Genomic DNA, 15,554 nt, shown 5'->3' with positions numbered 1-15,554 from the left:
TGAATGATATACTATATTTCTCCTCTCAATTGTTTCAAAAATAATTCCTCACATTTCATTCTCAAGAAGATACCTTATTTTTTGAGAGTCAAACAAGGTTTATGATATTTCTAGATCATTATGTTACTTGACGAAATTAATAAGGGTGCCAACCTAAAACTTGAACCAAGGAGAAGCACATTAGAGGTTAAAAGTGAACACAATTACCAGATGATACAAGTAGCACATATTGAGAAATGTGACATGAGATCAACCTATGGATGCACTAGTTTGTAGGTGTGAAACCATGCTAACTGAAGGTGTCAAAAGAGAATACATTAAACTTATGTGAAGGAAGTGATCTCAAAAGACTAGCAATGGCTTGATATCAACACAAACTTGGTTAGCTAAAGGCACCTATATATAACCAACCCCACCTTTCATAAAATCGAACCATTCAACATCTCAATGAATGACTAACAGACAACCATGTCAAAACACAGGACTTGGGAAAAACTGATCTTTATTTGACAATGTACAAAACAACAAAACTAACTTCCAAGTGCCTAATTCTTCCCCACTTTTGAACAAATAAAATTATAGCCAAAATACAATCAAAATGCACTACTTCATGCAAACACTACCACAGAAAAAACTGCATCTCAGTAGATCTAAACTGAAGATACTAAAACGATGACATTGGGAACCACCCACCCTTTGTAAAAGTCCCAACCCACCTGCATTTTGAAGGCACGTAGAACTTACTGAAAATCCTTTCAATGTTAAAAGCAGACGACACCAGAAAGCAACTCAAAGGCGCTGTAAAAAAAATCCCTTAAGGCGTTGTAAAAATAAATACATTTACACAAAAACGCCTTCAGCAGCCTTCACCATTGTGAGCAGCAAAATTGTGATAAATTAACATTTTCATATCAAGAAACTGCTTCCGCAAATTTACACCTACCAAACGAGAGCATAAACCAGATTACAACATAGAATATGAATAGTAGTTCCGAGTTCACCAATGTAAGCATTCTATTTGCCGTACCTCGCTGTCCATGAGACTCGACGAATAATATGTACAGAAAAGAACCCTGTAAAATCAAAAATAACAATATTATAAAAGAGAGTCATGCAGAAGAAAGCATGATGCTATTAAATAAGTATAGCATATACATTGGGACACGTACCTGTTGACAAAATTATTTAACCAGGACAACTGGTTACAACAAGAAGCAAATAGGCAACAATAAAGTGATTGATCTCATCGTAAGGAAATGCTATCTAAACACCAAGCTTCCATTCTGTTGACGTCTCAAATTTTCAATAAGTGACTGGTAAAATGATTTCAGCGCTTTAATATCACTACCCTGCTAATAAAAGCCAGAACAATAGAAGGAAATGTCAGTAAAAGCAGATTATCCATTCTGTTTGCTTGTACTCATGGAGGTTTTATTCATAACCCCGGCCTTCAAAAAAACAGGAGGATTCCGACACAGTGTTCTCTACTTTCTCCAGTACTTCAAACAGTGCTTTCTGAACAGATGGTTCTGTCACCATCCTTGCTAAAAATTTAATTCAGCATGTCAAAAAAAAAAGAAGTAGAATACCTGCAATTTCTGACAATACTGCTCAGCCAAATTTTGAGGGCAATGAGCACTTTGCAGGCTTTTTGATACAAAATGAACAAGAAAATCATTCCCAAATTTCTCAAACATGACCTTCTGAACCAATACAATCTCGCCGAAAAGAACAAGCTGCCATGGTAATTAAAAAAAAGAAAAGGGAGATCAACTATGCAACCCAGGAATATCAGATTCTTGCAATCATATTACTATAGCAAGCATCAAGTATCATTTTGCAGATCTAGAAAATGAGGCAATCAGAGAGAGCAAGTAAATAGCTGCAGCAGGAAGAAACAGGAGGACATATTCAATTTGTCCACCAAATGCTAGTTCCAGAAGGGAAAGGCAACAAATATGCCGAAATAATATCAGCCACATGAGAATGAACTAATTCACAGTAACAGCAACATATTCATATCAAAGCACTGTGTGCGGACATAGTTGTGCCATAACTGATAACAGACAGGGTTGATAAGTTAGTTAGACTAGTCAATGCACCAACTTACCGTATTTGCATCACGGAACTCAAAGGATTTGTCAAGGACACTGTACAGACAACAGTTTGTTGCAAAGGCCTCCATCACAAAACTTCGGAAACCAGGCACCTGGAACAGAGTAGACATTTTACATACTAATAGACACAATTGATCTTTATTGCTGCAGTGAAGCTCAAAGACAGTGTACCTTTTCTTCACCATAAGGACTCACACACCAGTCTTTGATTAGTCTTATAAATATCTGTACACATGCCTGAATAAGAAGGGTAAGGAATGAAGTTCCAATAAGTGGGATATAACATATTTTTGTGAAGCTCCTGAACACTAAATAGCACAAGTAGACTAATGCTAAACTAACCTTACGAACAAGGATATCCTTGTGATTACAGGATGCATGTAAGATCAGCTGCATCATCGGATCCAAGTAAGCCCTACTTTTGGAGGAAAGAAAAACTGATGATAGATCATGCGTAGCAATCACGTGAAGGAAAGTGTAAAACGTCCTCTGCAGTTCCTGTAGCTCACGGATTTCCTGAGATGACATACAACTATCATGAAAGGACAGTAAAGAAAACTATAAAAAGAAGCATCCTCAGTTCCAAATGCAAATACAAAATCCAGGATATACATTAGATGGTAATAACCCAATCAGGATTATGGTCTGCATAATTCAAGCCTTTAAGATATTTTCTATACATCGGTCTTATCCTTCTACAAAAATGAGTGCATATGCTGACCAATCTAATCTGAATGAAGGAACAATAACAATGCAACTGGCAAGAAATCACAGATGAGGAATCCCAACGAATCTGATAACGCTCAATCGCACCAACAGTCATCCGTAGTAATAGAAATGGAAGCGAGACAAATAAGGAAGATTCCAGAGGATAACCATGAATGTAAGGTAGCAAGGGATTGCTAGGAGTTGAAGATAGATGAGAGCCCGGAAAATAGGGACATGCAAGGGTAAAACAATCAGTACATAGGAAATAGGGACATAACGGCAGAACAATTGGTACTAACACTCGTGGAAAATCAGCATGAACCAAAATTTATGAATATCAAATGAGCTGGGAACTGGCTGGACTATGCATGTGGGAGTTCTCGGTTGACAGCCGGATATGTTAACTTTGGTCTTGGACATGGTCATGTAATGTTTGTAAAAATCATCTCTTAAGGTCCATCTGCTAGAAAATAACTGCAGCTTAGACGGTTCTCATGGATAGCAATTAATTAGCCTTAGTATCTTGGGAAAACAAAACTTGCTAATGGATATCACCTTCCCTCTCCCTCTTCTCCACTTGCAAGCCATAGAAAAGAGTGCAGTCCATATACAATAGGGCAAGGATGGGATGAGCTACTAAAGAGTTGCCACAGCTTACTCTCTAGGTATTTATGATGGCAATTCTCTACATACAAAGGATGGGTTCACATACCTCTGTATTGCTTCCAGGACCTGTAGGGAAAGCATCTCTCGGGAGGATATTAAATACTCGGCTAGCAATAGCAGGGTAAACTTCCTCCAGAATGTCTTGAACTCCAGTGTTGAATTTGCAGATAAGCTGATTAAGCAATAGCAAAAAGCCTGCTAGTTCTTTCGGCTGCATTGAGAAACAAAAGAAAGTTATTCTCATGAAGACATCAATCATTGATGTGAAATGAACACCACTCATATGCTCTCTGAACAAAGTCACCTTTCCATTTTACAGTCTGTCGCAATCTCTTAAATACCACGATATCAAACATGTTAACATAGTTTAGTTTTACATCAATATATCAAAATCTTTTATACAACATTTGTAACAATACATTTGTTGGAACTTGGAAGTTTTTGCCAACATAGTTCTTCATTGTTTCCAAAATTAATACTATTGATTTTTATCAATTTCATCTGTATGCATCTCAATAATGTTGTACTCGTTGATAAATAAATACCATGCTAACCATTTATAAGATTTTACACTTCCCAACATTTCCTAAGTTTGCCTCTGATTTAGATTGAGAAATTCGGTAAAGAGTTGTTGACCATAACCAAGAAATTATGCAATTCTACCAAATAAAAACCTTGCATTATCTTAAAATACTTGCAATCTATCTTGCTAGGAAATTAATGAAAATTTTATACATAAAATAATGAAGGATCTACACATGATGCACATTAACCTAGAAAAAGTGTGCAATTAAGTGCTACAAAAAGTCCTGTGCAGAAGAATGGAAACGTATTAAATATTAAAAAAATCATTAAAGATAAATATATATTAGCAGTTACTATGAGAGAACAGTATCAGGAGATACAAAGGATTTCCGTAAAAGTCTATAACAGTGAGTTTACACCGTGAACCTACCTCGGTCATGCTTTTTTTAAAAAAAAACTGACCTCAGGTGTACTTGTTTACCCTAATCGTGAATGAGGTTTCATGGCGTATGCTATATAGATGATGGGTGTGTTTGTTAAGAAGGAAAATGTTTTCCTTGTAAGTGTTTTCTTGGAGATTAATTGATTTCTTACTTATTGAGGTAAAACTGAATGGGACTGTGATATATGCTCCCCACTGCTTTCCCATTAGTTGTCATGTTTTTCCTAACTGCCATTTTTTCTTTCCATTACTACTTTGATTAGCTTCACTTGAGCCGATGGTCTTCCGGAAACAGTTTTTCTACCTCCAAAAGGTAAAGGTGAAGTCTTCGTACACTCTACCCTCCCCAAACCACTTTTGTGGGATTCACTGGGTATGTTGTTGTTGTGATGTAGTTTAGAACATTCTACAACTTCGCCTAAAATACATACATCAGAAGCAAAATGCATTGCATTTGTCAACATTATTTTTTCTCAAAGGAAAATGCAAAGCATCGTCCAATGGTTTGCCTCTCAAACTATGAGCCAGAAGACACAGAATTAAGATTGTTATGGCCGATATCAAAGTTAATCTTACAACACAGATCCAAATAGTGAGACATGATATCGCAGTACACTTTCCAAAATATGATTTGACTTCGGTTAAATGTATAATAATGACTTCACCTCACTTTCGGCTAGCAATTGCTCCAGTGCCTTTGGTAGATATGGAAATACAGATGATCCTAGTATGTCCACCATGCGGTGAATGAATGATGTGACCTAGAGGAGTTAACATCGTCAGGAAAGGAAATGCATCACCAAAGGTGCATCAAATAGAACAAAAATAACAAGAAATTAAACACATACCTTGCACCGCAGGGGTTCTATCTTTGGATATATGATAAGAATACGTAGAAGGACATCCAATGTCTGGATGAAAAGAAATCAACATGATAAGAATTGATGGAGAAAAGTAATACTTGGATTACGGCATTATTTAACCACAAAAATTTAAAATCTGTCTCCCTACTACGGGTGCACCAGAAAAACAAATAGTGCAAAAAAAGAAGGGGGAATAACAACACACTTTGTCATTCACTTATTTCTAAGAACAAAGTCAACAACCAAAAATCCATTGAAGTATAAAGACAGCCAATCCAGATACCAACCTCCTTAAATAGTGACACTACCGAAAGGAGAATATTCAGGATTGCTTCGAATTGTAACAACATACGAAATAATTGACATGCATATTGATAATCAAGTGTGCCACAATGTATGGTTACCAGTAGTTGGTAAGCACAGACAGATTAAAACATGAGGTGGAGTTTAGAACTAATCTAGAAGAGCAAGAGAAAAACTCAAGCACAAAATCAACCAACCTGTTTGAACATGAGACCAATTGCAGGACGACTGGCAGTTACAAGACGCTCGCTAAAACCCTGGCATGCAAAAACATTGTGGTGAGGTTTGGAGGAATAGGCAACAAATGCCGAATCAATCACCAGTGCTAGAAACATGAAATGGCAGTAAGCTCAGCAAGAAGACAGAAATCCCAAGAAAAAAAATTGCTTAAAGACAGCTATCATATTGCTGAAAATATATTGAGAATTTCCAGTACTTTTAATTTTTAATTTTATTTGGTATAATGTTGTGGATTAATATAGCCAATCCAAACTAATCAAGGACTGAGGTGTAGGTATTGCTCTGCATAATGTTCACTGAGATGAATTTAAATGTAGAAATATGATAAGTGAGGAATATGAGGCATAATTGTTGTTATCACGTATGGTATTACTTAGATAATTCATAAAATACTGGATTGGGAGCAGTGAAGAATTGCATCTTAACGGCATACAGAATAAAGAGGTGAATTATTATGAGTTGCTCATGTAAGGAGTTTGGAGAGGACATTAACCACATTTTGCATTGCAGCTTTAAATCAAATATAGAACTTGGATTTCTCTTTGTTCAACATTTCACTGGCTTTTCAAAATCTGATGGTGAAGCACTGTTGAGAAGCATGCTATATAAGATTGGCACAGAAAGAAGGTCAGCTTGAAACGCAACAATATGTTTTTTTGTGGGTTATTTGGTATAAAAGAAATAGAGATGCCCATAGTAATGAAATATATGTAACCAGTACTAGAAGATCTTTTTGTTGTTGTTTTCCATACTTTAAAGGATAATTCCAAATATTTCGGCTACCTTGAAAGACAATTGTGATTGAACTGCAAACCAACTTCTTACATACTTTTGACACCGCATTTTTGTGTTACTGATAAAATAATTTGATGTACAAGGATAAGAAAATTATAAGAAAATGTAGAGAGTTTGATAGCACAAGTACAAACCTTGCTCAGAGCATTAATGGCCATAATTATCTGCTGGATATTTGTGATCTTTGCTGGAGACTCTTCAGGATTCTGGGCTTTGGCATTTAACAGCAAAGCCTCAACCTGTTAAAAGTATCTAAAGTCAGTTCATCTAATTAACGGAAGCAAGTGTCCAGAAATACTCGTATTCCACATTAAACACGCAACCATACAATGCAAGCACCATTTGTACCATTTGAATGCATATATGCATCAATCAAGCTAATCAAAACATCCAAAGAAAATTCAATTTACAGTCCTTTGGCTAATGAAATGACCTGCTGACAAAGAGGAGTAAGCAAGGCGGTCAGGTACTCTGATTGCTTTTCAAGGGGTACATCTTCCATTCCAATTAATAAGCCAATCGCCTACAACATGACATGAATGTGAGTTAGGTAGTAGGCCAGCAAGTCGAAAAAATCTCTGATGCACGTGTCATAAGACCATGTCTGCAGATGTACCTCAAAAATGTGACTACCATCTTCACAACCGGAGAGCTCCTTGGAGACAGCATAAATTGTTGTGAATTGAGCAACTGTATCTTGCAAACTCTGAATGAACATATCAAGTGAGGAATTCAGAAATAGAATCCAAAGAAAAGAAAAGAAAATGAGATCTTTCCCATAGACAGAAACTTGGAAGATAAAATGGGGACAATGGGGTGGGGAAATCATACCTGCAGAATAGTCTCTATGTAGGGTACAAGTTTTGCTTTGAGCAGCTTCACAATCCTCATGAAAAGATAACTTGCCCTTCGACTCACATTCCTATTTGGATGATGTATGCCTCTTTCATCGAGAAAGGCACTCAAAACCAAAGGTATGTATTGTGTATTCTCCTGAAAAAACTTCATATACCTCGTTACTGTTTCCAAGTAGATAAGTGCAACAAGCCTGTTGTTGTGGCAAGGAAACTTTGTCGACAAAAGCATTGGTATTAGTTCTCCCAAGAGACCATTTCCTGTTTTCATGGTTTCATCACTAAGTGATTCCCCAAAGGCATATAGGAGAGAGAGTGCAGCTTCTATCTCCTCAACATTCACATCCCCATTAGATGCAACAGCACTAGCTAAGGAGTTCCTGATGAAAAGCTGAGTTGCATCAGGTGCTACACGGCCCACACTCCGAAGTAGAACAAACAAATCCTTCCTAAACTCAGCCATCCGATCTTCCTCTTCCTTTCCTGTTTTGTCCAACATATCGAGGTTATTGCGATATGCTGGGTCAAATCGGATCTGGGACCGAATAACATCCAGTATCTGACCTACATGAAGTGATTGTGTCTCGGTCAATGGAGCCAGACTCTTCAATGTGCCAACATAGCCAGAGAGGAACTGCACAATACTGAAGGTTTCATCAATTTCACAATTTTGCATTACATAGAAAACAGAGGGCAAAACCTCATTCAATAGTTCAGTTGAGACAGCTTTCCCATCCTCAGAGTTCAAACGCTTTGAACACTCCAAAACCTCAGTTGAATATCCAGTAAGCAAAGAAGAAACACTTGATACCAACTCAGAGTCATTATCCTCTGCTACCAAACCAAAAACCTTTCTAATTTGAAGGCTCTGCAAAAGAGTGAGTTTTGCTTTCGGATCCATGCGCTTAGCAGCAACAGCGTGGATGCAACCAGCAGCAGCACCTCTGAGTTGATCGGGAAAACCACTCACCAACATCAACTCAAATAACAACCCGACAAATGCATCATTTGCTATCAAACCTATGTCGATCCACGAAACATACCTCCTCATAGAATCTAACACACTGCAACATAAATCCGGATCCGAATTCCTGTACATTAAAAGGATATCATACCAAGCCCTAACAACCTGAGAAATACACTGCTGCCTCATTGCATCCTTAATTTGCCCAGCGATAGCCACCTCCTCTTGGCTTCTCGGATAGTCCAAGCTAATAACTTCTTCATCCAATGCATTGAGAACCCGACAAAACATATCAATAACCACTACACCTTTACTAAGATTTGATAAAAAATCAACAAATACTGAAGGCCATATCACCGGATATTCGAAACAAATTAAAGTAACCATAACCTGAGCAAGCTTATTCTTTATGAAAGCTGGACCATCCAGAACTCTTACCAAATTCTTATCATCAATGCTCTCATAACAAGCCAATGAAAACACAGATTTCCGGATAAAGGATTTCTCCTCTGGACCCATTGATGAATACCGAACCCGAAGAACCTCGTGCAAACATTGTAAGCACCAGAACTGAACTTGAACCAGTTTAGAGAAACATAAACGCTCAATACATATACTACAAATTGATGGGGTTTCTTTAATTTGTTGGCAATAGCCAACTGCTTGTGCTTTAAGAGCAGAATCAACTGCCCCAGATTCATCAAAACTTATAAGTATTGCCTTTTCAAGATCATCCATAACTGTTCCTTAAACCCCTAAACCCTAATAAAACCTCAACAATGATCAGATTTTTGAATGAAAATACCCAAAACTCTTCCTTATGAATCTGAATAGTAACTTAATAATGAATTTGATTAGATACTTAAGCGTTTATTAACATAGATCTTTTGGGGCTTACCTCAAAATGCTTGCGGAAAATTTAATGGTGGGCAATCACAAGATTAAAGAACTAGGGTTTTGTATTGAACAATGGAGTAAAACTTACGGCCCAGAATTAGGGTTTCTTAATCAAAATCACTGAAAGATTTTTCTGATTTTTTAAAAAATTATATAAAAATAAAACAGCGAAGGAGCAGAGACTGTGTAGACTTGGTTAAAGAGGTTGAGGAAGAAGGAGAAGACGGAGGCTTTTGTGAGATCTCTCTTTATATACTTCCTTCACTTTGCCTATCAACTCTTTTTCTCTTACCTCTTCTATTTTTCCTAAATAATGTGCTTTTGGTTTTAAAATTTCATGTATTTTTAAAATTATATTCCTTTTGTTCCTCAATCGAAGTTAGGTTCTCTTATTAGGGCGCACTTAAATTTGAATTCGTGCAAAGAAAGTCTTAAATTGATGTTTGACTAAATTTGAGGGGCAAATTTAAATTAAAGCCACATGAAAGTATTTTGTGTTGTCATTTGAATAAGTTCAAATTTACACCGAAAAATTTCATATTAGGGCTAGAGACTTCTTTACAAAACTGACTTCATAATCCGATTTGAATTTGAAGAATCTAAAATCTAAGGATAAGAATTAGAGTACTTATCACTTCTTTACAACATCATTAGTTAATGAAAGGGTAAGTTTTCGTCTTTGTTGTTGAAAACTTAGACCTATTAAAAAACTATTATAGACTTGTCTGTCGGTCCTAAATCTACCTTATCATTTTCTTTGATTTGTTCTATGGATTGACGAATATGAAGTAATATGAATTTAAAATTACTGATTCAACCTTCGAATAAAACGACATGTCATATTTATACTTTATCTCTTCAATAAGATATTAGTGATGCATATAACAGCTTGATTTCTATATTCTACATGTAGGGCTGTACAAACCCGAACCAAACCGCAAACCGAGTCAAACCGGAAAAAAAATGACTAGTGGTTGATTTGACTTGGTTTGGTGTTGAAAAAAAACCCGACTATATTTGGATTGGTTTGATTTTAACTAAAAAAAAACAACTCAAGACCAAACCAACTCAATATTGTATTTATAATTTTAAAATTTTATTTTATACATAAAAATATTTACTTTGATATAATTTTTAAATATTTCTTATACTTTTTCATAGTTTTTATCTTTTAATATATTATTTCAAGTTTGAAACTTAGAATTTTGAATGGTTCCATAAATATTATAGTTTATATATGTTGGTAATTATAATAAAACTTAAAATCAAAATCAAAATCAAATTAATACTAATGCAAAAAGGAAACCAATTTAACATTAAGAATGACAATAACATTGAATATTTGTTCTTTGGTTTTACATTGGTTTAGACAATTAAAGTACATAATCTAATTTTAATTTCCTTTAATATTTAGTTGTGTAACTAATACTTATTAAACTTATATTTTAGCATGATTTAGTACTTTTAAATTATGATCAATTTTATTATGACTTGTTAATTTGCAATATTTGTTTTACGCGATTTCATTATTATTATTATTACTCTATTATTTTTGGATATTTTAATGTCATTAATCATATCATTGTTTGTGTTGTATTCTTAAGAAACACCATAGATAGTTGTATTTTGGTAGGACTGAAGAAATATTTGAAGTACTAGTAAATTATATATTTGTATGAATACTTTAGCGGAAAACCCGAAAAAACTCGAGTTTTATTGATTTGGTTTGATTTATAGATTTAAAAATCCGACACAAAGAATTTGGTTTGATATTTGAAAAATTCGAATCAACCAGACCATGTACACCCCTACTTACATGTAAAAGAGGAATAATTCAATATTCCTTATACTTATCATTTATCTTATTTTATGAGCTTCCAAAAGTACATCGATAAATTACAACTATTACCCTTTCAATGAAATTTCTTCTTCACTGTTGTCTTAATAGGATCTTGACTATAAATGAAAAGAATATTAATATTACAAATTACGTTTTCTCCAAGCAAAATCTTATCGTGCAAAATGTTTCCTAAATACTTGCAAAAATGACAAATTTATATAGTACTTAATTTGATTTTTAAAAATGTCTCCTTTTTTTTTTCAGATCAAAGCATTTATATTAGAATAATATATATATATATTAAAATTAAGATTTTTTTCATTTAAATATGCATTTTATTTTAAGATATTGTGTTAAAATTTAAATAAATAATAATTAATCTCAATACTATATTTATAAAATTTTAAATAAATTTACATAGTAGTTAAAGGTTGTAATGGCGAGCTAATATCAATGGTTACGAGTGTTGATTATTGTTGTTGTTAAGTGATAGTTACAAATGGTAACTAATCGCGATAATGTCTGATAATAATGGTCAATCGTGATTGTTGGTGATGATATCTAATTGACAATATATAGAGGAGGTTGTTGGTTTATAGTGACTATGATGATAAAGATATGGCTAGTAGAGATGATAACTATTTCTAATGGTGGTTTGTGGTAGTATAGTTGATAGTAGAGGCAAGGTAGCTTTAGCAATAAAAGTGGATGGAGTTGTTAAGCAAAATTTTCTTTTAAATGAGAAGTATCTTAAAAATTAAGAATTTACTCTCTTAGTCATTTTCACAGGGAAATTTTAGATAATGGGCCTTGTTCATTTTGACTTTGGAAATTAACTGAAAGCCCAATTCAACACATGAATTGTGATGGGCCGAACTTTGAGTTTAAAGCAGCAGAAATTCAGTACATGACTTAGGTGCTTGATGAGTATATTATATTTTGGAGATGCGATTTGAAATCAGATTTCATATTTCAAATTATTTAAAAAGCATAATTTGATATTTTAAATCATGACTTCAATTTTTTTATATATGTAAAATTTGATTTATAAATTTATATTTTGTAAATAAAAAAGAGACCAATCATTTTGCAGGAAAAAAACTTTGTTTTCCGTGTGATGAGATTTTTTTTTTCACCCTCCCCTAGGAGCTCCCACCCCTTTTGCTCCCTTGGTGACTCGAACTCGCAACCTTCGGATTGGAAGTGAGGGGTGCTTACCATCCGAGTAACGTGTGATGAGATTGTTAATACACGTGAAAAGATTATATTAAAGAATAACTAGCTATTATTATTATTATTATTATTATTATAGACTTGTGCTGTGAATCTTTATTAAAATTATATGTATGTAAAAGTTTGTTATCACAAACATTTTATAAAGGAAACACAAAAATATGCAATTTATAAATGCAAAGCATTAGCATAGTTCGATAGCCTAAATAAACAATTGTTTTCTCATTTGTTAAGATTGTATAAGTATTGAAGAAATTTTGATGGTTTTCACAAGTTGCGGATTTTTCATGTTTAGGAGAAACATAAAACTTAAAATATTTAAATTGTATGTTCAAATAAAACTTTAGCTTCATATCAATCTAATTACAGATCACATGCATATCCAAGCAAGCTTTTAATTAAACTCTATTAATTTAATCCATGAATAATATAAACATTAATGATATTTATAATCTATCTCGTAGTAAGTCAATATTGTGGTCCATCGTTCTCTCTCTCTCTAAAACTAGAAGTAACCGTCCTACCATTTCATTGCCATTCTTGGTCACCATTACTAGGATGTGAAAATGACCCCTCCCCCTCCCCCTCCCCCCCACCCATATCTAATAGTAGTAGTTAACTAATTAATATATATATTTAACAATATATAAGATGTAATTTTATGAGTAAAACTTTTTCAAACTCTTACATAGAAAATATATTATCAATTAGTTATACTTCTGGTTTCAATTAAATCTGATTTTGATTCCCATGATATGTGATCAAAGCTTATATAACATTAAATATTAGACGTGTTTTGCCAATTATCACAATGATAAAATTACGATTTTATCAATATACATGGAAAACCAAAAATACTATTATTTTTATATTATATTTAAATTAAAATTATTTTTAAATTATATATATTTTACCTTCAAATATGAGATACCAATATAATCTTTTCGTTTGTGCTAAATCAATAAAAATTATTAATAATTCTGAAAATTTATGAATATTATTTATTTGAGGAATCATATGCTTAGCTTGCACGTTTAACACAAGAGAGTTCCTACGCCACAACTATTCACACAGAGTTACTATTATAATTCCACACGCAAACCCATTCCATCCACTTTCCTTGTGGGCAAATTGTCTTCTGCCTCTTCCCATTTTCATACTTCTGCCTCTTCCCATTTTCATACTTCTATAATATACTTTTTTTCGATAAATAATTAATGGACGCAACAATTGACAATCGTTGATTGCTTTTCCTAATTGTTAGTCCGTATTTGAATTAACTTATTTTAAATAGGTTTTTTGTTTAATATTTTTTATTTATTTTTAAAAGTGTTTCTGTAACAACTTCAATTTAAAATATTCAATTATTATAATCACTAAACTCAAAGTTACAACGGAAAATGAAACTAACAAAGAAAACTATTGTAGAAGATAACCAGAAGGGAGATGAGAAACATAGACTCAAAGAAATGGGATGAGAGGACTAGACATTTTTCTCAATAATTTGCATAATCCCTAAATCACATATCACTACCCTTTTTGAAGGAACGTTTCATGCCCACTCCTCAATTCGGATCCCAAATTAACCTGGCCTTATTGCTTGTTCTCAGCCCAATAACTCTTGTCAGCCCAATAACAATTTGTATGACATTAGTATCTATATTGGGTTGGACTTGGTTCATAACAATTTTCAGAGATGCAAAAGTGATTGAAAAACATCTTTTTATGTTTGAAGCGTTGGTTTTGATTGACTTATTTCAAGTGCTTTTAGTCAAATAATTTTAAAATACTTTTGGAGTGTTTGAGTAAATTAAAAAAAGTGTTTATAAACACTTAATTTTAAACTAGAATGATAAAATAAGTTAAAATTAAAAGTTTATGCAAACAAATCTAAAAAAGTACTAAAAAAAAAAATAATCTAAATTGTGTCTAGCCAAGAATTTAAAAGTGTTGTTGAAAAAAAAAACTTTGCTACGACGAAACAATAATTAGTTTTCATCCTAAAAACTTAGCCAAGTACCTCAACTTTCAAAAATAAATATAATATATTTTTTCATAAAAAATAAATAATATAATTATTATTTTCATAGAAAATAATATATATATATATATATATATATATATATATATATATTATTATTATTATTATTTTATTTTTTTTAAAAGCACTTTCGAATTTCTAAAAAACTGGCGAGACAGATTAGGATACTTTGTGTATGTTCCATCTAATAAGTTGTTGTAAACTCAAACATATGATGCTACTTTCTTACCGCACATTTGGAATTTTGGATATTTTGTTAAACTAATTGTCTCAGTTTCTTCATCATCATCATCAGCATATCCCTTCTATCGTGGGCAAGGATAGAAGTATTTTAACTGTACGAGTTGAATTAAACTTATAATATTTTATGCCAAGCATACACTATATATAATAGTTTATTTAATGCTAACAATCTTAAAAGTTTAGATTTTCAATTCGTTTCTAAATAATTGAATCTCTTATTTTAGTTGAGTTTGATAATATAATTACTACAATTAAAGTAAGATATATTTACAGTATGACATTTATGTGGTAGCTATAATTGATATACTTGCTTAAGCTTCTTTACTTTCAGTACTCAATTATTTTTCGTCATTGATAGTACTTAAATATTATACCTAACAGCATCTTTTTCTCACCGCTGAATGGGTATAAAACGTACATACAAAGGCAAACTTTTGGATTATTTTCTTTTTAAAAAAAGTTTCCAATATATACTTGGAAGACCACTTTGGTAACAAATATGACAAACGGATCATAAATAACAATACATAAAGAATTAGTCTCGATAGACTTTATGAATAAAATAAGAACCATTAACATAATAGGATCATAAATCTTAGATAATAACTTGAATGATATGCTCAACAAGCAACATAGTCATACAGTATAAAACCCAAGCTGACATAATTTTTATCAAATATCAAAATAAAAATGTCAGTCAATAGCTGTCAAATATAAAACCAAACTAATATATATCACTTGTTAGTTTAGAAAAATAAAGAAAAAAGCTAAGTGGATGGCAGCCAAACTTATATGATTTAAACGTATAATTACAAATAAATCA

General features: G+C 33.0%; 1 protein-coding gene across 3 annotated transcripts; it reads right to left on the bottom strand.

Annotated features, from left to right (window-relative positions):
* Nucleotides 1–489: 489 nt before the first annotated feature.
* LOC125857467 (exportin-T) lies at nucleotides 490–9,625 on the bottom strand. Of its 3 annotated transcripts, XM_049537067.1 has the most exons (16): nucleotides 9,376–9,625; nucleotides 7,491–9,232; nucleotides 7,276–7,365; nucleotides 7,093–7,182; nucleotides 6,794–6,898; nucleotides 5,822–5,881; nucleotides 5,307–5,369; nucleotides 5,124–5,219; nucleotides 3,538–3,702; nucleotides 2,460–2,633; nucleotides 2,289–2,354; nucleotides 2,111–2,209; nucleotides 1,590–1,736; nucleotides 1,170–1,352; nucleotides 1,028–1,073; nucleotides 490–939 (listed from the first exon to the last, which is right to left on the bottom strand). In XM_049537067.1, the coding sequence occupies exons 2-14, from the start codon at nucleotides 9,213–9,215 to the stop codon at nucleotides 1,260–1,262; spliced, it is 2,973 nt and encodes a 990-aa protein (XP_049393024.1). In that variant the 5' UTR covers nucleotides 9,216–9,232; nucleotides 9,376–9,625; the 3' UTR covers nucleotides 490–939; nucleotides 1,028–1,073; nucleotides 1,170–1,259. The 3 variants fall into 3 exon arrangements, with proteins under 3 accessions (XP_049393024.1, XP_049393023.1, XP_049393025.1); XM_049537066.1 differs by having other exon boundaries at nucleotides 7,491–9,625; XM_049537068.1 differs by having other exon boundaries at nucleotides 1,170–1,349; nucleotides 7,491–9,625.
* Nucleotides 9,626–15,554: the final 5,929 nt, after the last annotated feature.

Source organism: Solanum stenotomum, chromosome 3 (assembly GCF_019186545.1).
Source record: "Solanum stenotomum isolate F172 chromosome 3, ASM1918654v1, whole genome shotgun sequence".
NCBI classification, from domain to species: domain Eukaryota; kingdom Viridiplantae; phylum Streptophyta; class Magnoliopsida; order Solanales; family Solanaceae; genus Solanum; species Solanum stenotomum.
The sequence above is the reverse complement of the archived record's forward strand: the minus strand, read 5'-3'. Positions and strand labels throughout refer to the sequence as shown.